The sequence below is a fragment of the Phyllostomus hastatus genome, unplaced genomic scaffold (genome assembly GCF_019186645.2).
Source record: "Phyllostomus hastatus isolate PE091 unplaced genomic scaffold, TTU_PhHast_1.1 phas_contig_159, whole genome shotgun sequence".
NCBI lineage: Eukaryota > Metazoa > Chordata > Mammalia > Chiroptera > Phyllostomidae > Phyllostomus > Phyllostomus hastatus.
Genome location: NW_025333640.1, coordinates 2,305,172 through 2,332,338, shown reverse-complemented (window position 1 = coordinate 2,332,338; position 27,167 = coordinate 2,305,172). Strand labels below are relative to the sequence as shown.

The window sequence follows — 27,167 nt, the reverse complement described above, 5'->3', positions numbered from 1 at the left end:
TGAGGAGAGGCCACACCTGCCTGGTGGTGGCCGTACTCCTCCTGTGCTGGTGCAGTGTGGGCCTCGGGCAAGCACTCAGTGACTCTGTGCTCCACAAGGGTCTGGAGCAGGGTCCCTCCTGGGGGGGAGGCCAGTCAGAGGACACCCGGTGCTGCTCTGTGACATCTCTGAGCATTTGCCTGCCTGTGTCTGTCTCTTAAACGGCTTCATGGAGCTTCATCTTTCTTAAGTGGCCTAATCACACAACCAACCAACCGACCCACCCACTGTGCGTGCACACCTTCATGAGGTGCAGTGACACCACCTCCAGCACAGAAGTCCCTCAGGCCACTGTCAATCCTGCTCCCGCCCCACACAACCCCTGCTTTGCTGTCACGGTCTCTGTCTCTCAGTACTGTTCCTGGAACTGCCAGGTGGATTCACACCCGGTGTTAGCAGCTTTAACTTTTAGGAAGAGCACGCCCTGCTCCCAACCCAGGCTGCAGGCCCTCCCAGGTCAGGACGGGGTCCCCAGCTCCATACTCTAAGTTCACACGATGCTTGGACCACACAGGCGGCTACTGCTGTGAGAAAGCAGAAGATGCCCTAGCCCTGCTCACGTTCTCAAGTACCCGAGCCACTCAGGCCGCTCTCCTGGGAGCCCCAGGCCCCATCCTGCCTGGACTCGGAACTGTCGTATTTACAGCATGCCCACAAGCAACTGCAAGGGGCAGACCTATGCGGGACTATTTCAGGCTCTTGCATCATCTGACAATGACGCCCATGAACCCAGCACCTGGAAAGTGAGCAGGCCTGGATCGGAAGTGGGGCTTTGACCCACGGCACCTATGTGATTTCTGTGCTCATGCTGGCCTGCGGGCACTTAAGAGAAAAACCAATTGGGGAAGGGGGCTGCTCTTTCAAAGACTGGTGCTCTTCAGCACTCTAGGCCTTTGGCCGTCCTTGGGGAGGAGCAAGGACACCGAATGCAGGAGAGAAGAGCACGTTGGTGCACAGTCCTCGAAAGGAGCTGAGAAGACGCTGCGTGCCAAGACTGTCAGGACAGCCACCATAGGAGGGGCCTAGGAAGCAAAGGCAGGAGAGGCTTTTATCCGGCGGTGCCAGATGACGACTGCCCCTCACTGGACAGGCACATCTGTGGTGGCCACTTGGTGGCAGCTGGAGGAGCTATTTGAATCCTGCCAAGTGGGACGATGGCACCAACTGCAGGCCTTGTAACAGAGTCATTTCGGAAGGAGAAATCTGATCAGTGCCACATGGAAAATAAGCGGGCTGACCTGCAGGCTCTGTGACCTGGGCAGACAATTCACTTTGACGAATTAAGAATTTAAGCGGGGGTGGGGGGGTGGGGGTGGGAGTAGGCACAGAGGGAGAAGGGGAGACAAGCAGGGCTGCTCAGGCAGGGCCTTGCTGTCCAGATGGGTACTCCCATCTCCTGCTCAGAGTCCTCATGCCCGGTCCAGGCATCATGCTCTGCATGGCCATGGGCAACACTCCATGACCGGATAACACCTGGGCCTCCTGTTTTCTCCTGGCATGGCCAGGGTCTGGGGGCAGGCCTCCCCTCCTGCCTCTGCCTGGCTGGCTTCTCTCCAGCCTTCTGTGAGTGCACAAGGGTGACACTTCCCTAGGGGGCAGCCCCTTCATTAGCTAGGGCAACAGACATGGAGACAACAGCCTGAGGGTGAGCCGGCTGTCAGGGTCCAGGCCCAGCAACCCTGAGAGAGCCATCTATCACCAGGTGTGGGTCAGCAAGAGGCCCCCTCACCGAGGCACGCCAACTCTCGGCTCTCAGGTGTAAGCACTTCTGACTCTAGTCAGTGACTGCTGGGGCGAGGGGTGAGGGGTGTTGGGGCAACAGGTCCGCACTGACCATGTACCGTGTAACTGTCTGAAGTGGGAGGGGGGTATGGGGGGCCTCAGAGACTGTGCTGGCCTTAAGGAGCACCCCCTAGCGAGAGAGACAAGAATGTCAGATGTAACAGCTACACAGAGGAAAACGTGACGGGAGCTGCGGGGAGGTGTAAACACACTGACGTGGCAGAGGGGTGTGCTCCTGGCTGGTTGGGCTGCAGAGACCAGTGCTGTCCACACTGACCCTCAAAGGGCTGGGTCCCAGCGGGCAGCCTGGCTAAGTTGGCAGGGCGTGTTCTGGGTGAGAGGCAGGGTCAGGGGCACAAGGGCTGCATTCCACCATGTGTTCGTGATCCCACACGGTATCACTGACTGTCACATTCACTCAACAATGATACAGGCACCAGCACACCCATTTTACAGATGAGGAAACTGAGGGATGAGAGATGGAAGAATTTAAAGGCCACGGAGCTATAAATGGAAGAGCTGAGCGCTGAGCCCAGACCTGTCAAACTGGATGGTCCATCACATGCCAAGTCCTGAACAGGCAAACTGGTCAGTGATGGAATGCGGAGGAGCCCGAGGCCTGACTGGAAGGGCATGGTACCTCCATGGGCAGCGCCCCGTGTGCAGGGTGCCGGACCTGGGAGGCCCAAGGGGCGACTGTGCTGGCCCTGGGCAGGGCTGAGAAATTCTTGGGCTGTGATGACAGCAAAGGGATGAGAAGGAAGGGAGGACCAGTTTGCCTCTAAATCCAACTGTGACCGCCCTCCCCTCTTGGCCTCCTAACATATGAAGAGACGTGTGCCAGACACCTCTGAGCAACCTCTCTGGTTTCCATTACAGTGTCCCATCTCGTGACTCAGAGTCCACGACACAGGCAGGGCCCCTGCTGGTCTACTGCCCAGCCAACACACAAAGCCACTGGCCTTCTCAATTTCCTTTCTCTGCTTGCACTTCTGGACCCCCAGCTCAGAGATGCTGGCTCAGACACAAGACGGTACACTCTGCGTAACCAGACTCTTTCTAGAAAGGTGAGCCACGCATGCTTCTCGGGAAGGTAATATGCGCAGTACACTGCCACCCTGAATCTTCCTGTTCTCGACATGTCTGTCCCTGCCCAGAAAACTTTAGTGGCCCCCAGTGTCACCAAGATACTCAGAATGATTTCCAAAGCTGAGGCCCTTGTGAATGGTTCAATTATGAAATGTCTGCTGACGGGGGCGGCACTCTGATTCCAGACAGCTGGGAGCGCCCGTGTGGTTCTCGAGAGTGAAGGCTATGAAGAAGCATGGGGGTGGCTGCCACCCTCTGGGGCAAGGGAGAGGTGCCACACAATAGGGGTCATGAAGCACCATGTGTGCCCTAATGAACCTTCATACCCCAACTGGGAGGAATCAGAGGGTAGAAATCAACCCCTCACCCCAAGGAACTGGGTGAGCAGGAAGGCTGAGGCTCTGGCAGCCAGCGGGAGACCTCATCCAACACACAGTCCTGGTGAGTAACACTTGTGAGCTGACTGACAGAGCATCATCCCCCCTTTGTTAAACCCCACGGAAGGAGGTGTCTAACAAGTCAGAAATTACTCTGGCCTACTGGGAACTCTGAAATCAGCCCTGATTTGCTCTGGGCACCCATTTCCTCTCCATGGGGGTGGGGGAGGGGTCAAAGCTAAATATGCATATATTTTTTAAAAGCATCTCTGTGAATGGGAGTGGTGGAAATGACTAACCAGGAAAAAGCTTCTGAAGTTACTCTGCATGTGGAAACCCCAAACTGGGCACCATGACCTCTGGATCAGGTCCCGGGGGCATCCACGTGCCCACGGACACGCCTCCATGTGCAGTGCCGCTGGTTTGCTGGAAACCTACTCCTGCCAGGAGTGGCTTTTGAAGCCCGAAGTGTTTTCTCAGCCGAAGGGGCGGTCCCTCGAGCCTGGGGAGGGTGGCTGAGATACCAGCTCAGCAGCAGAACCCTCAGGTCCCCCAGGCTGGGGACAAGCCACTGCCAGGTCTCCCAGCCAGAAGGGGTGCTGGCTGTTGCTGTGGAGAAGAGCCTGGCACAGGGGCCTCGATCAGAGCTGGCCTCTTGTAGTCTAGGTAGTTTTCTGCCACTGGCAGCGACGGCCATTTACATCACGTGTCAGGGTGGCTCGAGCTCCCCACTCCCAGCACACACACATTTCAGAACAGCCTGGCTCCTACTCCAGTTTAACAGAACTCTGAGCTGACACGGGAAGATAAACTTTGCTATCTTGAAGGCAGTGAGCTGACTGTCACGTGAGCCTCAGCTGTGGCCTCCCTGTCTGGCAGATGCTGCTAAAATGGAGGGGAACCCTAAAGCAAGAAAAATCCTCTCCAAGTCTTCTGTCTGGCTTAATACGAGAGTTTGAGCGGGACACGGCACGGGCACTGGCAACAAAGCAGGAACTGGCCGTTGGAAAGATAGGACTTTAGAGGAAGTGGCTACAGCACATGGAAAACAATCACAAAGTGATTGTTAATGTGGAGTGGCAAGCCCTGCCTGGTGTGGCTCAGGGGACTGAGCAATGGCCTGCAAACCAAAAAAAAAGTTGCCAGTTCGATTTCCAGGCAGGGCACATGCTTGGGCTGCAGGATGCGGGCCAGGTCCCCAGTGGGGAGGGTGTAAGAAACAACCAATGGATGTATCTCTCACTCACTGATATTTCTCTCCTTCCCTTCCTCTCTCTCTAAAAGTAAATAAAGCAAAATAAAAAATCTAAAAACAAACAAAAAAAAACACCAAAAAACAAAAACCAGATGGGGTGTGAGCCAGAAGACAAAGCTCTTTGAGATACAGCCAGGACGCAGCTGAATCTTCATCTTAGAGCCCTGGCCTCCGCACATAGGTCAGGTCACAGAACCCACAGCCAGAGATTCTTCCAGGGCGTACACTGACACCTGCCCCTTCAACTCCAGGCTGGAAAGAATTTTTCTTTGCTGACAGCGAGGTCGCCAGACCTCCACGAGTGCCTACCCGACTCCTCATACTGCTCTCACATGGCTTTTCTGCTGGGGCCTCAGACTGTGCCACTGGCTTTAAACACCCTGGAACCCGTCGTGAGGACCCCTGTGAGCCCCTGGAAGCCCCTCCACCCGCCTGAAACAGGCTCGCCCACACCCTGGCTTGGACTTGCATCTTTTTACTCCACAAGACCCTGGGCAGCCTTCTTGCTGGTCTCCCCTCCCAACCTGGCCCCGGCCTCCTGTCTGGGTTGCAGCAGCACTCAGACTGCCCCCTTCTCCCCGCCTGCCAGTTCTGTCCCAGCCCACTCCCGCTTTGTGAGCTCAGAGGCCTTGGCGTGGGCTCGACTTCACATTAGAGCTCCCCATGCCACTATTCGGAGAGCTCTCGAGTTCTAACTCTGCATGCAGTGCACCCACGCTTGTCCCCAGCAGCCATTGGCAAGCTCCTGAGGCAGCCCGTGTGCTGCCTCCTGCTGTCAGGCAGCACGTAGCCAGGTAGCATGCACAGGTGGGGCAGACACCATCTGACAAACTGGCCGGCCCAGCGCTCTAACCCTAATCACCCCAAAGGGTCAACTCTTGCCGGCTCCTCGGCCCCTACAAAGGGCATGCTCTTGGACATGGTCAGAGAGGAGTAGGGGCTGTGCCTGTGCCCCTTCCTTTGTGGGCAGCCCTCTCCTCGTCTCCCAAAGGAGTGGCTAACAACAGGGAGCATCAGCACAGGAGGACATGAAGGCTGGGAGATCTGTGATCAGGGGGCGACCAAGGAGGAGTATGGGGCTGGGCACACACAGGTGGCTGTGAGGTGCCTTGGCCCCAGCTCTCTCTGTTTGAGGTAAGTGCTTCCCTCCCTCCCCACAGGTGACTCAGTGGTCCTTGGAGAGGATGACAATAAGGAACCCACACCCCGACTGGCCTGGCCTCCAGGTGGACCTGAGGGGAGGGCAGGCTGAGTAAGTGTGGGCTCACATGGGGCTGAGGGGTTTTTCCCTCAAAGCCAGTCTGGCCAGAGGCCAGGCCCTGAGCATCCTCCCGACTCACTATGGTGGGTGGTGGCCTGGGGTCAGGGCACCAGGGCCCCGAGGCCCAGCTCCTCTGGGGATCCTCCCAATTTCCTCATTTGTTAACTAGAGCACAGGCCCAGGCTCAACTCTAAAGACAGGCCGTCCTGGGCCTTCCACTAAGACACCGCCAAGTTTCCTCAAAAGGAAACAGAAGCACTGAACAAAACCTGCTCCCCCTGTCACTCATGGTTAACCGGCTCCCTGGTTAGTCTCGGAGTCTGGGGAGGAAGAGGTCCCTGCTGGGCGCGGGGAGGGCTGCACGGTCTCTTGGGCAAGCAAAGCGGGCTCTTACAGACGCCGTTACGGCTTGCAGTGGGAGGCAGGCCTGCGGGGGCTGAGAAGGGGTTCTCAGAATTTGTATTTGTAATACTTTTATGTGACAGGGCAGCTACTGCGTAGCTCCTTGGACCTGCTGCGTTGCTGGCTCTTTTGTCCTCCTTAAAAACCCTAAGAGGAAGGGAGAGAGTCACCGGGACCTCCAGTGCCCACCTGGCCCAGCTGCAGCCTCTGGGCAAATGTCTCCACACCTTACAAATGGGACAACTAAGGCCCCAGGAGGTGACGTGCTTTGCCAGGCGGTGAAGTGTGTGTGTTTGTGTGTGCCTGTGCGTGTGCATGTGACACCAAGCCAGACAGGAGGGTAACTGGGCCCCCAAAATCTTAAATCACCCACTCCAGGGACATCCTGCACCTTTCCTCAGAGACTGGCCAGGCCTGCCAGGGTGCCAGGGGCTGAAGGAGCTGACAACAACAAGCAGGAGGCTGTGGGAGACTGAGGGCCAGGGCTCGGGACCAGACCCCAAGCCAGCACTCCAGCTGTGTGGAGGGTTTCTGCCACCAACTGGGATGCCAGCAGTCCCTGGAGGTTCATCTCCCAGGGACAAGTCATACCTGAACCTCTCACCAGAGCTAAAATGCCTGGATATACGTCAGCCTTGTGTATTTTAATTTCTTATCTCGGGGATGAGGCAGGAGGGCTACATGTCGCACAACTGAGAAAATCAACTTCAGATGAAAACTTATAAAAAGAAACACCCAACCCACAAACAAATGAGGCAATACATCCCCCGGGACCCGGCCGGCAGCACTGCACCAGCCCCATACCACTGAGAGTGAGCTGGGCTCACTGTGGGGAGCTGCCGGCCGCTGGTCCAAGGGCCAGCTGGCAGAGCATAATTCTGCTACCCTTATGTATAGAAATGATAAGGTATTTCTGCAAGCTAATCTGTTATTAGTGGCAAAGTTGACGTAAGACTAGCTCTTTAGGAAGGGACAGGAAACAGGGCCTGGAAATCCAGTGAGGCCAGAATGCACTGGAACAGACTCTGCGTCAGACATTGTGACCACAGCCCACTCACTGCACATGAGGCTGAGGGTATTCAGCACAAGTCTCAGTGGGGGGCCACGGGTGCGCCCAAAATGACAAAGTAGGGTGAACAACTGACTGACCTAAAAGCCCCGAGTCCCTGCATCCTGGAACACAAATGCTATCTCCCTGTCTCTAAGACCCCTTCCATTTTAAAGGTCTAACTAACAAGAAGCCTCCCCTTTCAGGAAGCTCTCCTGATTCTCCATCACCCACCTCCTTCCCCGGGCAGGAGTGACCTGGCTGCTGGCTGCCTCTCCTATCACAGTACACCACCTCTTCTCTCAAGCCGCTGCCCGTTTGGACCTTACCTTTGACCAGGCTTGTCCAGGCTGAGTTTCCCGTTCCACAAAGGCACCCACCTCATTCCCACCTCTTTACGGCCCTCCTCCCACTGGACTATGAGCTGAAGTGGGCAGCTGGTCACTGCTGTACCCATGCTCAGAAGGGCATCACAGACTCAAGAAGCGCTTAGCTAATACGACCTCATCCCACCACTCCACGGTGGCTGAGCTCTGGGAGGGTGGTGGACTAGGAAGATGTCTAGATTAAAGCCCACCCACAACTTCCCTTTATGGGAAGTTCAAGTTAGGCTGGCTCTCTGGCCGGAAGTTGCTAATCATTCCCCACTCTCCACCCAAGGTCTACCCACAGCTGACTCCCACGCCTGAGAGAAAGGTTCAGGAAAATCAGCAAAGATGAAAAATCTGAGCAAGCCAGGCCCAGGTTGGCTCGAACCCGAAGGACCTCATTCCCGGGACAGGTTGGTTTGTTCTCAACGGGAGCCCCCGTGAAAGCAGAGGGTCTGCGGTCTGAGAGGGCAGGACACAGGAAAGGAAGGCTGATGGGCAAACAGGCCTCGAAAGCCCAGCTGAAACGGCCTGAAAACACACACCAGGCAAGAGCAGGGAGGGGTGTGCGCGGGAACACACTCAATCCCTGAGGATTGCCGGGCAGCACACAGCATGGCCTTGAATCTCATCCACCTGACAGCCCCAGGCAGAAGCTCTGAGTGGGCACTAAGGAATGTGTTCTCATGTGGCTCCACTACTCACCTGCCACACGAAGGTGGTGACAACAGGCTCAGGTGCCAGGTGACTCACAGTCACCAAGACCAGTTTTTTTTAGGTGTGGCTACCAGCAGCACCTGGGCAGGACACGATTCTGGGACAGCTCTTGGCACTGCAGACCAGCCCCTATCATGGGTCAGTGATGGGCACTGCAAGCCAGGGCCACCAATCAGATGCCAGCGTCCCGTCACCCTTCATGGCCACACCTTCATCTGTGCCCCGTCCTATCTGTCTAAGGACACCCTAACTGCAAAGTCAGTCTTGGAGACCCGAAGCCAGAAGGACTCTCGGATCACTGTCCACCCTCAGCACACAGAGGGGGGAACCAATGGGGTCGAGGAGGGGGAGCTGCCAGGGCCAGGTGGTCACCAGGCAAACCACTCCTGTCCCACAGCTGCCATCACCCTGCAGCGGACAGAGCAGGTGGGTCTTTCCTCCCTAAGGACGCACATTTGGGCCTGGCACACACACGCTCACTGACACTACCTCTTGTGCCTCAGGGATGGGCGAGCACTCGAACTTCGAGGTGCTCGGGACCCACCTCGGGCCACAGACAGAGAAGAAAAGTTCTCAGGGGTCCTTTCTCCTCCCTGAGGCTCAGATTCATTCTGCCTCACCTCCCCGCTCCAAACACGCTGTCCCCAAACGCTAACTTGCCGCCACATCAGCAGCGCTGGTTTCAGTGACCGAGTTAGTAGAGTAGCAGGAGCCTGGTGTCCAGTAGGAGCTCGGGCAATCACTATTTGTTGAGATGATAAGTGTGCAGACCCCACCCCCACCAGGTCACTCTCAGATGTATCAGTAACAAGCTGACAAGCCAAGACAAGGCTGTGCCCGCAGCCCCAAAGCAATGCAGGGCTTGAGAGGGGAAGTGGAGGGGCTTGGGCAGAGGAACGGGGCCTGGATCCGGCTCGTCCACCAGGCTATGACTTGAAGCAAGAATGTGGACCCTCCGAGCCTCAGCTTCCTCACTGGAAAACGGGGGAAGGACAATGAGGAGCTGTGGCACAAGCTTTAAGAACCACAAACACGAGCCTGCTCTAGCTGTGTGATGCTCTCAGGAGGAAGGCCTCGGGCAGACAGCTTGAGGCGGGATTCAGGATGTGAGAAACATCCAGAAGCAGGGTCTGCTGAGTAGTGGGGGCAGGAAGATGCTGGGGTTTCTGGAGTGAAGGTTTGGTGTGGACTCTAGGAAAAGGGGACACACATCCTGGGTGGTCCTCTGATGAGGGGTCTGTGCTCCAACACACACCAGGACACATATGAAAACTGTCAACAGCAGGCTGATTACTCGCTCCTCCATTGTCCCAAAGGCCCTAGAGATCAGTAACGGCGTCTAACCCAAACTCCAGGAAGCCCACAACACCAAATGCATTTGCTGAAGGGCGACCAATACACACAGTTGTGAAGCTCTATTTGGGGGAGAAAGTGGGAACAAAGTGCCAGGTTTGAAGGACGATGGGTAGGGAGATCCCCCATATTCCACTGAGAGCAGCATCTGGTGAAGAAACACTATCATGTCTGACCTGGGCACAAGTCTCCAGGCCACCCCGCCTCTTCCAAACAATCTGGCCTGCTGGCCACCCCTACCGATCACCCTAGTGGCTTTCTGCTCTCCATCCTCGCTGACATGCTTCTTGCCCCTGGGACGCCCCTGCCCTCTTTCCTTCCAGATGGTGCACATCACTTCCAGGAATGCGCGCTTTCACTCCAGGTGTGAGGGTCCCCCCACCGTAGGTCTGAAGGTCTTGATGCCCTTGTCAAGACGGTTCTACAGTGCTGACTCAAGGCGCCCCTCCGCAGGGATGGCTCTTCATCTCTTAGGTTTCCTTTCTGCAGGAGAAAAGCTGCCCTGCCCCCTGCCCCAGGTCTTGCTTCTCTGCTGTCACAGTGTAATGCCTGTCTGCTGCGGCCACGTCCCGATCTAGGAGCCCGATCAGAAGAACATTCAAATCTCTCTCCACTCAAGGATGATGGCTCAGGAGCCAGGGCTTCCTCCCGACACCCAGCATCTGTGGCAGCTACCAGGCCCCGGGAGGATGTGGCCCTACAGACAGAGAGTGTTGGGGCTCCTGGACGAGGATGAGAACACAACAGGACAGACTGGGGACCTGGAGGCCCAGCTCCACTGCCTGCCAGGAAGCCCCGTGTCCCGTCCTCTTTTCCTTCCTCCTTCCTATGTCCAAATTCAAAACTAATGTCCCAGCCCACTCCCTGTGAATGAATCATCCCTGGTTTCTCCCTACGGGGAACTTGTCATAGGACCCTGTGTCACCGTACTGGCCCTATTTCAATCACTTAGCCATTGTATGTGTTTGGGACACTCTCCTGCCCCAAGCTAAACATTTGGAGTCAAAGTCAGATGACCAGATCTCCCCTTTTGAGAAGTTTGCTCTTACTCATTTAACAAATATTTTCTATTTCTAAGTGTCAGGTATATAGGAAGGAAGAAGATTACTAACAAAAACACACATAGAATGATAACATAAAGACCTCTGACAAGGAACCTACAGGGAGGACTCACAAGGAGACGACCCTGGACTTGGCTTTGAAGGATGGGCTGACACTGGAGGCGGGAGGATAAGGGACATGATGCGAGAAAAGGCAGAGACAAGGGCACACGGGGGTCTGCACCAACACAAGAGGACACCAGACACCTGCAACTGACGACAGCCCAGGGCAGACCCGCTCTTAGCACGTGCCTGTAAGTTGGCTTGGCCCTCCTGTTTTGCTGGCTTCAGCCATTAAGTTGGAGAAGAAAGCTAATAAAGAACACAGACACACACACACACCCTTAAAGGCTGAGCTGAAAACCTTTAGCAGGACAAAGCATTAAAACAGTTTGGACCCATGTGAGTTTCCCACAGCTGCTGTGACAAATTACCACGAGTTCAGTGACTTAAAATACAAGTTTCCTAGAAGATACAATAAATGAGAAGATACACCTTGTTCACAGACTGGAAGGACTAATACTGTTCGAATGTCCTTACTATTCAAAACGACCTACAAATTTAATGCAATCCCCATTAAATTACCAGTGGCATTTTTCCAGAATTAGAATGAATCCTAAAATTCATATGAAATCACAAAAGCCTCACGAAGCCCAAGGAATTCTGAGAAAAAAACAAGTGGGCGGCATCACGCTCCCTGATATCCCCGCACTCCATAGCTACAATAACCACAACAGCGCCATGCCGGCAGACAGACAGACAGACACACACACATACACACACACGGGAACGGAATGGAATGGAGAGGCCAGAAGTAAACCCTCACTTATACGATCACTTATTCTATGACGAAGGAGGCAAGGATACACAGGGTGGGGCAAAAGTAGGCTTACAGCTGCTTGTATAGAAAATACAATGATTAATAAACAAAAATATAAGAATAGACTGTTTCGTGTACTCACAATTGTAAGCCTGCTTTTGCCCCACCCTATATAATGGGGTAAAGATGATCTCTTCGAAAAATGGTGTTGTGAAAACTGGACAGATACATGCAAAAAAGAAAGAAAAAAAGAAACTGGACTATCTTCTTATAGCACATATGAAAAAAAAAACTCGAAATGAATTAGATTTAAGTGTAAGACCAGAAACCATAAAACTCCTAGAAGAAAAACATAGGCAGTAAACATTCTGACAGTGCCCTTAGCAATATCCTTTTGGGTATATTTCCTTAGGCAAGGGCAACAAAAGAAAAATGAAAAAAACGGGACTATGCCCTGGCTAGTGTGACTCAGCAGACTGAGCGCCAGCCTGTGAACCCAAGGGTCACTGGTTTGATTCCCAGTCAGGGCACATGCCTGGGTTGCAGACCAGGTCCCCAGTGGGGGTGCTTGACAGGCAACCACACATTGATGTTTCTCTCCCTCTCTTTTTCCCTCCCTTCCCCTCTGTCTAAAAATAAATAAAATCTAAAAAATAAAAATGGGACTACAGCAAGCTAAAAAGATTTTCCACAGGAAAGAAAATCATCTACAAAACAAAAACACAACCCACTGAATGGGAGAAGATATTTGCAAGTGATGAGGAATTAATATCTAAAATATATATGGAACTCATACAGCTTAACACCAAAAACCCCCAAATAATCAATTAAGAAACGGGCAGAGGGCCTAAACGGACAATTCTGGCAAGAAGACACAGAGATAGCCAACACATATGAAAAGATGCTCAGCATCACTAATCATCACAGAAACACAAATTAAAACTACGAGACACCATCTCATACCTGTCAGAATGGCAATCATCAATAAGTCAACAAGTAACAAGCGCTGGCTAGGATGTGGAGAAAGGGAACCCTTGTGCACTGTGGGTAGGACTGTAAATTGGTACAGCCACTACGGAAAACACTATGGAGGTTCCCCAGAAAATTAAAAATAGAACTATCATAAAGTCCAGCAATTCCACTTCCGGGTGTTTATCCAAAGAAATCAGAAACAGTAATCCGATGAGATACGTGCCCCTCTATGTCACTGCAGCATCCCTAGCAATAGCCAAGACATGGAGGCAACCCAGACGTCCGTCCGCAAACGACGGATAAAGGACACTGGTGCGTATATACACTGAACTACTACTGGGCTGTAAAAACGAAATCTTGACACTTGTGACAACATGGATGGACACAAAGGGTAGGTATTATGCTAAGTGAAATAAGGTGAACAGAGAAAGACAAATACCATGTGATTTCACTTCCATGTGGAACCTAAAAAAAACAAAACAAATTAGAGATAGACCCAAAGATGCAGAAAATAGGTTGACAGTTGTCAAAGGGGAGGATAGGTGGGAAAAGGGAATAATTTTTAAAAAATAAAACCATAAAACACAACACAAAACATCAAACAACACGACATTAAAACAACACAAAAATCTTAAAGAGGCCAGAAGTCGGACATGGATCTCACCAGCTAACACCAGGGTGTGGCTGGGCTATGTTCATTTCTGGGCTTTTTTTTTTTTTTTTAAGATTTTGTTTACTTATTTTTAGAGAGAGGGGAATGGAAGGAGAGGGAGAGAAACATCGAGGAGTGGGCATTGATCAGTCGCCTCTCCCAAACCTCCAACCAGGGGCCCAGACCCCAACCAAGAACCAAGGAACTGAACCAGCAGTGACCTTTCAGGTCGCAGGCTGGCACTCAAGCCACTCAGCCAGGCCAGCCAGGGCCATTCCTGGGGCTTCTAGGGATCCCCATGCCTTTTCTGGCTTCCAGAGGCCACCGGCATTCCTTGTCTGGCGGCCCTTTCCTCTCTCTTCAAAGCCAGCGAAGGCTTTGTGCTGCCTTCCCTCTGCCCCTCTCTTCCAGTCACACCTCCCTCTGACCACAGAAAGATGAGGTTCGAACTTTAGGGCCCCTATGATTAGGTCCGGAGTGCTCCCTCCATCTCCGGTCCACACTCTTAATCCCATTGGCAAAGCCCCTTATGCTAAATAAGGTAATGCATCCACAGGTCCCACAGAGTAGGACAGGGACATCCCTGGCAGGGAAGGGGGAGTGTATTCTACCTACCGCAGGAACCAGAGTGACTCTGGTTATTCACAGTGTTTCTGTTCTATAAAATCACCACAAACACTTAACAACTGCTTCTGGGGAGATCACTGGGTTAAGTTATATAACCTTCTGTTATGTGTATTTCTATTCAAAGACACCTTATTTAATATACGTTGTTGCTTCATTAACATTGAACTCAGCCAGCAGCACTGTAACTCATGCCTGAATAAACACATGTATCTATAATACATGTATCTTCCCCGCAAGGAAAAGCACAGCCTTCTTGAACTTAGAAACCCTAGAAAGTACTTCAGTTCTACGCTAGGGGCCAATTTAAACTGTGAAAATACCCCCAAGAAGCACAAAAGTACAAAAATGCACCACTAAATAAACAGTGAAGAGGACGGGTTTACAGTACAAAAGCTGAAACAAGAAGGCAGAGCTTGTTAGGAAACTTTTTCTCCTGCTCTGCACATGTCTGTGAAAGTACCACAAGTATTGATTTTGGGGTACAAAAAAAAATTCAACAAGTAGGTGAAACTGCAAACAGAATCTACACACGAGAAGTAACTGTATATCCCAGTCTGAGAAGGTGCCAGGTGCTGCTATCCATGAGCTCAGGCTCACTGCCGAGACCAAAACAGAAAACACAGGTTCTGGAGGAGCTGACAGGCTGGCGGAGAAATTAATTCCATGAGGAGGGTGTGGAGCAGAAACCGGGTTCTGGGTGCTGGCCGCGGCTGCGGACTTCCCTGGGTTGACCTACAGTCCGTGCTCCCTCCAATCACACCGAGCTGACACCAAGCCCCCGCTCCACACACGCCACTTCCTGGCTGAGGCCCCTGGGCACATGCAGCCCAGCGGAGCGCAGCTGAAATATCATCCTTTAAGAGGGCTCAAACGCATGACCCCTGTCAGCCCTGAGTCCATGCAAGCTGAACAGTTGGTTTTTTCCAGGCTGGTACCACTGAAAATCTATACGGTCACATTAAACAAGGTTTGACTCAAAAGAAAACTCTCAGACATACATCTAAAGGGACATCTAGAAGACTGCTCACTGCCACACTGTTTGAAGAGCAGAAACTTGGGAAGAGCCTAAATGCCCCTGGCAGGAAGATGGATGAAAGCACTGTGGAACAGTTGCAGGAAGGGAGCCACATGCCTGTGGAAATAAACGAGAGTCACGGGCATTGATGTGAACGAAGCACAAATAGTACTGAGCAAAGAAAGCAGATTATACACAAAAACAACCATGTGATACCATTTACTGTGACGTATAAACTTGCAAAGCAATATTGTGCATTTTTTAGTGATAATTCCATATGCAGTGAAGAGATGAAGTACTCTAACTGTATTGCTGTTTAAACTCTGGTGGGCACTTGGCTACAGCTCTCTTTCTGCATCTAAGACATTCATAATGCAAATTTAAGGTGCCCAGATGGGATAGGCCCCTTACTGCTGCTCACTGGCTGGTGGGCCTGCTGAATGCACCGTGAACAAACTCTGTGGAATCTCCCCTCGGGAGGACATCTCCTCTCCAGCAGATTCTCCTGGGAGGACTCCTGGACTCAGAGCAGGCAGAAGGTCCTCCTCGTCGCCACCGTCCTGAATGAGCTGCTTTCCTTCTGGGCCCCACACATTCCCATCTCTGCGCTTCCCACTTACGACTCCCAGACCCACCAGTCCAGAGGTGGCGGAGGCACTCTATTAAACAAAAGGGCCCACAGGTGCGTCTGTCCACCCAGTCCTGAGGGGCACGGGGTGCTCTGGGACAAAGCCGGGGGAGCCTGCCATGGGACCTGGGGCTTAAAGAGAACACTTGGCTGCCCTTGAGTCCCCTGAGAAGAAAGGAATTGATTAGGAACCTCCCAGACAGAAGCGCATGAGACTTCTGCACTGTGAGGTAAACGTATCAGAGCTGGGAAAGAAAGATGACCTCTGTTTCAATGTCCTGGGCCTCAAAGCCAGTCTCTGTGGGGGCATCACATACACACATGTAGGGACCCTGCCCACACACCCAGTGTGCAAGCAATGAGGGGCTGCGGCAACTCAAAGACTCCTTGGGGGTGAAATGCTGATCCTAAGGGCATAAGCAGCAAGAGACTAATGCCTAGCAAGGAGTGTCCACCTCTGCAGAGATAGGGAACAATGCGAAGCCAGGTGGGGTGGGTTAAAGGACAGGAAAGTCCTGTCCTCATTCCCTCGCTGCCTCTTCCGAACCACAAAGCCTGGCCTGAGGCCAGGGCTGCCCACCCGCCTGTTGTCAGATAACCGGGCTCTGAGGAGCTGGGGCTGTCAGGGTGACAGACACCTGCCCACCTGCCCACGGTGCCCAAGGGCATCATCCTGGGGAGGTGAGTGGCAGGGGACAATGAGGGGCCCTCGGGGTGAAAGGGTTCAGGAAGCTCCCAGGTTTCTTCCCAAAGGGCTTCCTAAGGACACAAGTCTCCTCTCACTCCCAGGGCCCAAAACCAGCAGAAAAAAAAAATCACTGATCAGCTGTTCCACTTTACAGAACAAAGGCTAAACTGAGGGGTAATGGTAAAAGGTATGTGAATTATCAGCCACAGTGGCTTCTGGGGACTAAGAATGTCAACCAGCTCTGCCACTCACTATCATGCCTCTTCCCAGACACTTGGGAATCCACCCTGATCCCACAGCTCTCTCTGCAGAGCCTTAATTCAAATCTGCAGGATTTCCTGGTTCTCCATGAAGACTACAAGAGGAATGGTTGTGGGTGCCAAGAGAAGAAAGGTAAAAAACTCCTGGCTGGTATGGTTCAGTGGACTCAGTGTTGGCCTGCAAACCAAAGGGTTGTTGGTTTGATTCCCAGTCAGGGCACATGCTTGGATAGCAGGCCAGGTCCCCAGTGCGGGGCACGTGAGGGGCAACTACACACTGATGTTTCTCTCCCTTTCTCCTTCCCTTCCCTTCTCTCTAAAAATAAATAAATAAAATCTTTAAAAAGTTCTATTAAAAAAGGTAAAAAGGTACACAGCTGATACAGATGATGTATTATAGAGGTGTACACCTGAAACCTATATAATTTTATTAATCAATGGCACCCCAATAAACTCAATAACAAAGTAAAAAAGAAAGATAAATATTGATGATATGAATGACTGTAGGTGTCAGAAAAGGATGGCTCTTCTGGAACATAAGTCTATACACAGATCTACAGCAACAGAACTCGAACTCCTAACCTAATTACCATGGCAACAATGTGACTGCACTCTGATTATTCTTCTGAAAAAGAAGAAGGAAGGTAATGTTGTTTACAGGGAATTTTATTCTTCAAAGCTCCTTCAAAACTTTGTGTTCCAGTTTCAACAATTCTTTAAAACAAGAGGGAACAGACCCCAGGTTTGGGGGTAAGGTATCCAGTAAAACTGATTACCCTGCTTTGTTTCAGCTGTATTTGGTGGTTCGGTTACTGTGATGTTGTAGCAAGAAATAACATCAAGATCCCTTTAAAATACATTTAAAAACTGAGTCAATATAGAAGGGGAAAGATGCGGAGAAGGTGGCAGAGTGAGTCAGGGTCCTTGCGCAGAGTCAGGGTGAAGACAGGGAAGGGTAGAAGGCGGCTAGCTTCCGGTGCCCTGAGCCTAGGAGTGTTTTGCATTCCAGGTACCTGTGGAATGGTCACAGGTTTAGGGTGTAGCTGGGAGTGACTGGAGATGTAGATCTGGAGGACAAGATGCAGGAGGGGTGGTGTGTGCCAGGGAGATGAGAAGGGAGGGAGGAGAGAGAGTGAAAAGGCCACACAGAGGGCCGCCTGGGACCAGCAGGGAAGGTGCGAGAGAAGGGGATGAAAAGAGGTAAGGGGAAACAGCAGGCAGGCATGGAAGCCAGGCTGGCAAACATAACTAAGGCTAAGAAGCCCAGTGGGCCAGGGGGTCAGGCTTCTGGAGGCCAGGGAGTGATCTAGAAGAAGGGAGAGCCCAACAAACTCTATTTCTGAGCAAGCTGCGCACCTCCAAGTAAGTTTGGGTTTGGTCTTAGGGTCCAGGTAATAGAGACTGCATGACACACAGATCCCTCTCAACCACAGCCCCTGGAGGCAGGCAGGTCCTAAGCCAAAGGAAGAACCTCTGAGCTTTGATTTATTTTTTAAACTAGTTGGACCTTTTCCCAACGGAGCTCTCCAAGGCCTCACGGGCCTTGCCAGCCACCCCACTTCCCTGGGGTTCTGCCAGGGCCAGGAGGGGGCTTGTACCACCAGAGACATTGCTGGAAACTCCCATTCTAAGAAGGAGCCCAACATTCATTCATTCATTCAAGATTTTATTTATTTTTAGAGAAAGGGGAGGGAAGGAGAAAGAGAAGGAGAGAAACACCAATCGGGTGCCTCTTGCACACCCCAAATGGGGACCTGGCCTGCAGGCATGTGCCCTGATTGGGAATCAAACTGGCAATCTTTTGGTTCACAGGTCAGTGCCCAATCCACTAAGCCATGCCAGCCAGAATACATGGAGCCCACCATTTCTGATGACACAGTCAGCAAGCCATAACCCAGGGGACTGGGGTTTGTCACAAACCCAGAGACAGCCCTGCTCATTCAGGTGCTGGCCTCTGACTAAAAGAAAAGTGCATTTGATGCCAGAATGTACTTGGCATGTGGATGGGAGACCACCACACCAGACACTCAGAGGGTGGAGGAGTGCTAGTCAGGGAGATGGCAAAGATAAAGGAAGATGCACAGAGGACTTTAAAGGGCAACCTTTAAAGGGCAACCAGGAAGTGAACAGAGAGACCCAAGTGGGCTGGGAAAGGTGAGAGGAGCACTGCCTTCAAAAGAAGGAGGGGGGAAGGTACAGGTAGCTGGGTGGGGCCTGAGCAGACTGGTAGGACTGGACTGTGGCCCTAGAAGGGGACAGGTGGGAATTGAAGCCAGGACCAGGGTGAGGGCTCCGGAAGGTCCTGAATGCCAGGTTGAAGCTCAAACTGCAACCAGGACAGCTGGGGACATCCTTCTTACCATGCATCTCAGCACTCTGCTTTCTCCAGGCCCACTGACTCTACCGCTCCAGCTTCTGCACTCTCCCAACCCATGCTACAGCATTCTGTGAGGAGCAGACATCTCCCCAGTTACTGAGTTCCTGCACCAGGCAGGGACAGGCTCAACACTGGGCATAGAGCAGTGAGCTGAAAACACAGTCCCTGCCTGCAAAGAGCTTACAATCCAGCGACAGACAACAGAATAGTCACTCAAGTCAACATCAGTCCTCTACTGGGAAGCTGCTACACAGGAGCCCGTGAAACTGGGAGATGGGGGATCTGAGGGATCAGAGGTCCTGGAAGATGCCATGTGAAAGGCTGGGCACACAGAGGAGGAACTCATGTTCACCAGGCCAAGGGCAAGCAGAGCTGCCCGGCACGGGAATGGCGTCTCACATTGTTGAGCTGTGACAGCATCTCCTGTGACAGTGAACACTGCCAAGACCGTGGCCGCTGAGCCAGGATGGCTGTCTCATACACTGGGCATGATGCCCACCAGAGGCGTTTATGCTCAGGTGTGAAAATCCCAGCAGCCAGGCAGCAGCCCTTTCCAAAGCAGACAGGGGACAGATGCTTAGTCAGGTCCTCCAGAGGAAATTGCACTATTCGGAGGAAATGGCACAGCTATTTTCCTGCTGTGGCTGGGAGTCTCCACTTGACCCCACTCTCGGAGCCCAGTCAGCAGGTTTTTCTAGGAGCAGAGCGGAAAAAGGAAGATGAAGCTGTCTTCTGGGAAGTGGCTGCCAAATCCAGCCCTGTGAAAGGCCAGGGAGGGAGAGGGAGAGGGGTGGGGAGTGAAAAAGAGGGAGGGAGGGAGGGAGGGAGGGAAGGGGAGGTGACAGAGAAGAGGGAAGCCAGCTGCTGCCACATTCTGACACATTCTTCCATCCAGCTTTCCAGGGATGGCCCTGAAAAAGAACCTACAGACCGCCCCCAACACTTCACCAGGCACATTAAAAAGCCATTAGGGCTTGAGTACAGGGGTAGAATCGCATCAAAGGGCTAGACGGCTGGGACAAAAAGGCCTGTGGCTTGAAAGTTTCAGCATCAAACCCTCCCTCCAAAGCTAGAAACCTCACCCCACTTTGGAACTCAGAAACAGAAACAATTTGACTTTCCTTCCCACCACTCCCCCACCCAACCTCCCGCCACGCAGTTGCCTCTGAAATCCTTAAGAGGAAGTTGGCTGCATGACCTAAATTAAAAACCAAGTTTCTTCAGATTGGATTAATTCCAAAATATTGGCAGTTCAGGAAAGAAGAACAGCTGAGATATGGGCCAGGACAGAGCTAACCTATGCCCTTGAACCTAAGGCCAGAGACACACATGCCAGAGGCAAATGGCAGGACTGGTCACAACCTGCAAGTTCTTTCTCTGAGGAAAAAAGCAAACATGCACATGTGGACAGCCGTGCAAACAGATGAACTCAGTCTCCAAACTGCACTAAGCGCTCAGATGTTGGTTTGGTGAAGGGAAGGCCGGGTAGATAGGTGGGTGGGTGAACAGCAGGACTTTCTTGGCTCAATGCTAAGTCTTTGACAAATCTGGGGTCTCAAAAATGTAACAGCCCCCAGTTTCTGAAACAGAACATGGAGACACTGTGAAACCCCTAACCTCACAGGCTACTATTAAGTGGCACATGGAATATAACTATGGTTTTGCCTTAAAACACACCCAGATAAGCAGGGCGATTACATTCCATCACACTTGAACTGTTTTTTGTCTTTAATCTTTTGAACTGGTCTGCAATACACAGTATTCTGAGTCAGAGGTGAACTTCTGGCCTCATATTCAGCAGTCACAGTGAAAAAATCAGAATGTGGTGATCCCTTAGTCCTGGTTTGTTAATAACAAGAACGTGCAGGATGCTGCATGGTGACAGAGTGCCTCTGATTGTGAATAGTGGGTCCTGCGAAGGAGGTCAGGTTAACCTGCTTCTGCAGACAGACCTGCAAAGTGGGGGTTGTGGGGCGGGGGGTACAGTTTAAAGAGTCCCCACTACCACCCTCCCCAGATCCTTTAGGGAAAAACAGCCTCAAACCTCTTCTGTAGCTAAAACACAGGCTGGTTACTCCACCCAGGCAGTGGGGGAAGTGGCCCAGCATGTTCACTGGTGGAGCGAGATGAGAACGTCTCCACCCAGGATCCCACAGGGACGAGGCTAATTCAAGGGTTTTCTTACAGGTCAAGTCAGCAGGGTGGCTTCCTGGAAAGGCAGAATTAACCCAGTTCCAATCACACATGGACATCCCAACAGCCAAAGCCCTTCCCCAGCCTGCTGCCCTGGGAAAGGTGGTCTTCCGGAGTTGAGCTGCAGCTGCTGAGCTCGAGGACCCCACTCTCCAGCCCTTGTCTGTCTCCCGTCATTTGCAGTGTGCGGGTTCCACACTTTTATTCACGTTAAAGTGAAGGGGTTGCAAGTTCCAGATTTTGGTATGTTAAGATCACTCCATGTTCATTACTTACAGCCCAAGCACTTTGTTAGGAAATCAAAAGTATGATTTCCTCCACAAACTAAGGTTTAAAAAATAGATCAGTGCAGATGGGTATCTGCGGACATTCCAAACACTAGTCACATCACCCAGAAACACCCTAACAGTTTGGGGTTCTAGGTCCTCCAACCCTCCCTCCACCCCATGCATCTCACAGGAAGTTCCATGTTTCCTCCGAGGCACAAACTGCACAAGTGGGTGGGAGGGCTACAGGATATGGTGGTCGTGAATTTTTCTCCTAGCTCAGAGGGGGCCAATCTTTCAGTTCAAACTCTCTCCCTCTTCAGGCAAAAAAAAAAAAAAAAAGTAAGTCAGGTCAGCATTCCAGCCAGCTGCCAGCTCTATCCTAGTTACACTCTCAAATCTCCACACCACCAGCCACAAGAGTTATCAGAAAACCAGTTAGCAGTTTAGGTATGGAAACTAAAAACACATGACAATGAGAAGTGAACTTTCAAGTCTGGCTCTCAGCAGTAAGGTTCCTTTACCTCCTTAGTTCCCCAGGAACATACATATAAAAGCACCTTCCCCAATTCTAGTCTTGCGTAAGTACTAGATAGCTATTGAGGGAGTGGGTGTTATACAGGGAAGCCAGAGGGATCAAAACGATGGATTCTTCAATTTTCCTCAGCCCAGGCACCAAACCCAGGCAATGACCAGTTCATACTAAGAAATAAAAGCTCACAAACCTCCCACTCAAGCCCAAACTGATTTTATGCAAGACCTGAAAGTTTTCACCTGAGATGAAATGGTGTGGAATTTGCCAACATATTGCTAGATACAGGCGGACCTTGGAATGATGCAAGTACAGTTCCAGACCACCACAATGAACCCAACACCGTAATGGCAAGTTGCACTGTTTTCTGCTTGGGGGTGGGGTGGGGAGAACAGACTTGTCTTCAATTTGTAAAAAACGCAAATACCTATGAAGTGCAATAACACTGCTATGCCTATACTGGTAACTGGTTTGATGATACTAGCAAGTATCATCAATGAAATTAAAATTTTTAAAAGAGATTTTATTGATTTACTCCAGACAGCAGATAAGGGAAGGAGAAAGAGAGGGAGAGAAACATCAACGTGTGGTTGCCTCTTGTACACACTCTACAGGGGCCCCGGCCCGCAACCCAGGCGTGTGCCCTAGACTGGGAACCAAAACAGTGACCATTGGTCTGTAGGCCCGAGCTCAATCCACTGAGCCAAACCAGCCAGGGTGAAATTAGAAATTTTTAATTAACATCACAGCCTCATCTGCTAGAAACCAAGTATCTCTATTCCTGGTGTCCACCCTAGCCCTCTCTCACACATCCACCTGGCTTTTCTTCCTCAATTTAGAAATGACACTGTTACAAGTCTTTGAAATCAAGACTGTTTCAAGCCGTGACTGATGTGGCTCAGTGGGTTGAGTGCTGGCCTGTGAAGAAAAAGTGTCTCATTTGATTCCCAGTGAGGGCACATGCCTGGGTTGCGGGCCAGGTCCCCAGTGGGGGCATGTGTGAGAGAAAATTGATTGATGTATTGCCTACACACTGATGCTGCTCTCCCTTTCTTTCTTCTTCCCTTCCCCTCTCTCTTAAAACAAAAACCTGTTTCAAGGCCTGGTCAGGTAGTTTGGTTGGTTAGAGTGTCATCTGGATACATCAAGGTCAGGGCACATATAATAATCAATAAATTATTGGCCATAAGTAAGTGGAACAACAAATTGATTATTTCTCTCTCTTTCTTGAAAAATAAAGGAACCTGTGTCAAAGCAGGATTTCTCAACCTGGGTGCTATTGACATTTGGGGACAGATAATTCTCTGTTGTGGGGAGGGCTGCCCTGTGCATTGCAGGGTATTTAGCAACCATCCCTGACCTCTACCCACTTGATGCCAGTAGCACTCTCTCCCCAAGGAGTGACAATGAAAACCTGTCTCAGACACTGCAAATGTCCCCAGGACGGTGCATGGGAGGAGATGAAAGAGAGCAGTGTTAGTCACCCCTGGCTGATACCAGATGCCAAAAGACACTCTGGATGCTGAGTCTTATGTACATGTCCATCTGTGTATATATAGTTATTATGTTTTATTTTTTTAAAGGTTTTACTTATTTATCTTTAGAGAGGGGAAGGGAAGAGGAGAAAGAGAGGGAGAGAAACATCAAGTGTGTGGTTGTTTCTCATGTGCCCCCTACTGGGTCCCGACGCACAACCCAGGCATGTGCCCTGACCGGGAATTGAACCGGTGACCCTTTGGTTCACAGGCCAGCACTCAATCTGCTAAGCTACGCCAGCCAGGGCTGGTTATTGTGTTTTAGAAACTTGGAAAAGGCCCTGGCTGGTGTGGCTCAATGGATTGAGCACCGGCCTGTGAAGGAAAGGTCGCTAGTTCGATTCCTAGTCAGGGCACATGCCTGGGCCGTGGGCCAGGTCCCCATTTGGGGGCATGCAAGAGGAGGCTGATCAGTGTATCTCCTGCACATTGATGTTTCTCTTTTTCTCTTTTTCCCTCCCTTCCCCTCTCTCTTAAAAGTAAATAAATAAAATCTTAAAAAAAAAAACAAAAAACTGGGAAAAGTAGGCTACCACAAGAATGGCCCAAATGGGATTTTTCTGGTACAATTGTCCTTACTTTTCTTGAACTTCAAGCAGAGCTTCTTAACTTGCTACCACTGCAGGACATCTGGGACCAGGGGACTCTTGGTCCTGGGGGCTGCCCAGAGCATTACAGGGTGTTGAGCAGCATCTCTGGCCTCCGCCCACTAGATACCATTAGCAATCCAAGTTGTGACAATTAAAATGTTTCCTGATGTCCCCTGAAGGGCAGAAGTGACCCTGGGTAAAAAGCACTGTTCTACAGGAAGATAAATGTCCTCAAACCTTTTTGTCTGAAAAGGTGGATACATTTACCCTTAGGCCAGATGAATGAGGCCAGTTGAGATTACTTGGTTTAAAGCATATTGTGTATTCACACTGATAATTCAATAAATATTACTACACTAACAAAAGATGTTACTCTTCAAGAAGCAACCCTATTCTGAGGTCATAGAAGAGAATGAAAAGGGGTGTTCCTAAGAGCAAGAAAAAGAAACACACAGAGAGATGGACACGGCCAGATGAACAACGGAAATGCTGGAGGGCTGTGGAAACTACTGAGGAAAAGAAGGGGACACAGCCAGGGTGACTCTTGAGAACACAACTCAATGTGGAACTGACCAGGTTGCCAAAATGACTACTCTCAGATTAGGATATGGCCACTGCAGCAATTCTTTGGGACTGGACCTCAGATAATAAATTGGTTTCCAGGTTTCAAAGTGCTTCTCACACAGGTCTGAATGCAGGTCGTCCTGTTTCCCTCTGAGAGAAAAGGCTCTGGTGGCTGGCCTGAGAGGCCCAGGCAGTTCGGGATGGAATGTACCACCAGCATGGGCCCTGGCAGCTGGGGATGGGGAAGAGAGGGCTTCCAGAGAGACCCGTCAACGTGAGAGTACAAAGTAGTTCTGGAATCCTTCCAAGACCTGTGGACACATCAGTCCTGCAGGAGGGACACCTCAGGGCCCCAGACAGTGAGCAGCTTTCCCAGGCGCTCCAGCCAAGCACATGGAGGTCCGATGCCAGCCTGAGCAGGGTCTAGCCTAGGGCCAGGTCATGTATTTCCATCCTGTTAGGGCAAAAGGCTGCACTCTCAGCAACAATCCTAGAATCCCTCCAGATTGTCTCTCTTCCTCTAGGGTTCAGCCATCATGTGAGGTCTACAGACAACCCCAAATGCCTTTAGCCCTAAACAACCACTAGGGTTGTGCCTTTTCCATTTATGGGATAAAAGATATCAGCTGTATGTTACTGGAGACTCATCTCCCTTCCCTCCCAATGGACATCTTCAAATCAGGAGTACAGCCCAGTTTGCCAGCATGGCCCCAACAATTCCTAAGATTATTGCCCATTCCTCCATGGAGTCTACCCACACAACTCCACACCTAAGATTCGTAACCTGGGATACGGGGACCAATAGGAATCAAGGACTCTTGGGCTTCTTGCCCCAGACTTTTAAAAACACCTATACAATCTGTCTCACATAAAACACATATATTTTTGATTCAGCATTCCACTTCTGGGAATTTATCCTACAAATCCAATACCCACTGTGAGCAAAGATATTCACTGTAGCAGAAAACTACTGGAAATAATCTAAACATCCATCAACAGAGGACTGGAAATTAATTTTGGTACACTTCAAGAAATTAATACCAAGAACCTATTAAAAAGATCCAAGAAACTCAGTGGGTATATTGTAGTGCAGTAATTCTGGTGGAGGGGGGAAGAGGAGGTTTCACCAGGGACATCTGGCAGCACCTGGCGACATTTGTGGTTGTCACGACTGGGGGTGCTCCTAGCATTGAGGGAGTGGAAGCCAGAAGTGTTGCTCAACACCCCACAGTGCCCAGAACACTCCCTCCCAACAGTGTGTAACCCGAGGTGGAGAATTCCGACAGATTTAACCAAAAAGTACACAGGATTACGTAGACTATGCTACATTGCTTGTGTGTGCTTTTAAATGAAAGACATGCACGTATCTTTGAAAAGAGAGACAGTCGTCAGTGACAGTTCTTGTCTCTGGGGAGATGGTCTGAATGCCTGAGGCACTGGTGAGAAACTGACTTTTCACTCTACCTTTCCAACTTTGTATCGTGTCCATCCAAAGAGTCTTTGTTGTTATTTTTCCTCCCCCTGGGCCATCTGGCAAGAATCCTGTTTCCTCCCCTAGTCTTTCCGCCTTTCCAGACCTTTTAGAGAGGAGGAAGGGGCGGGGATCCACAGCCCAGATCAACCTCTGGGGGTCTCTCTGACCCACCCAAGGGTCTATCCATCCTTCTCGAGGAGACTGGAGCCCACATGGTGGGCAGGGCCTGGGACACCTCGCAGGAAGCCCCCCGGCCTTCTTGGGCTCTCCCCACCCTGTGAAGACCGCGTGCCAACATCTCCCCCTCGGTACCCACGGCCACCCTCTCGAACCAGAGCTTGGCCTAACCTGGCTCCTCACTCCGGGAAGCCCCGATCAGAGGGGGCTCGCCTTCTGCTCACCTGGCTCGCCTTGTAGAACTGTTTCTTCAGCCCCGCCACCGACATTCTGCCTTTCGCTGTGGGACCTCCCGTCCGGACCCAGCGAACCGGAGGTACAGCGCAAGCGACAGGATCCCAGGCGCTGCCGAGCCCCCGCGCGCCTCAACTGGCCCTGTCGGCGCCGCCTCCGCAGCCCTCTCGCCAGCTCCGCGCCCGTCCGGGCGCAGCCTCAGCCCGTCTTGCGCCCGCGCGGCCAGGATATTACATGGCAACCGCACACTTCCGGCGCCGGCCATCTGAGCACGCGCGCGCGCGCCCTGCCGGCCGCAGAGCGCAAGCGCATTTCTAGTGCTGCGGTGCCGGGAGGCCGCTTCTGCTAGCCAGTGGCCGGGAGAGTCTAGAGCGGCCACAGCGGCTGCAGCGACCCCTGCAGTAGTGGAGGTGGCTCTAACATTTTAGGAAAGACGCTTAAACGTTTCTGGAGAGGTTGGAGACTGGGTCTCAGCTACACCGATTTCTACCTCGCGTTTAGTCCCTCCCATCCCACTCCGAGCCGTGCCCTGTGTTTATTCATTCAGTTGCCCAAGTCAGGCATCGGGGTGCCGCTTCTACCTCCTTTCCACTATCCCCACTGTCCTCTGCCCTAACCAAACCTTTGATTCCACCAGCTTCCTCTTTGATATGTTCCCATTCGGGTTCTTCTCTCCAATTTATCTCCCATCAGGAAGCCAGAAAGATGCTTCTGTAACACGATTCTTATCAAAGTTCCCCGTTTACAGTCCACCTACTGCCCTCAAAATACA

General features: G+C 51.5%; 1 protein-coding gene across 2 annotated transcripts in view; it reads right to left on the bottom strand.

The window, feature by feature from the left end:
• Positions 1–26,646, bottom strand: part of SH3GL1 (SH3 domain containing GRB2 like 1, endophilin A2) — a 35,259-nt gene extending 8,613 nt beyond the window's left edge. Inside the window, exon 1 of one of the 2 annotated variants that reach the window (XM_045831025.1) lies at positions 26,386–26,646. In XM_045831025.1, coding sequence (XP_045686981.1) covers positions 26,386–26,430 — 45 coding nt within the window. In that variant the 5' untranslated portion in view covers positions 26,431–26,646. The remainder of the gene's footprint in view (positions 1–26,385) is intronic. The other variant, XM_045831027.1, reaches the window with a different exon arrangement.
• Between the last annotated feature and the right edge of the window lie 521 nt (positions 26,647–27,167).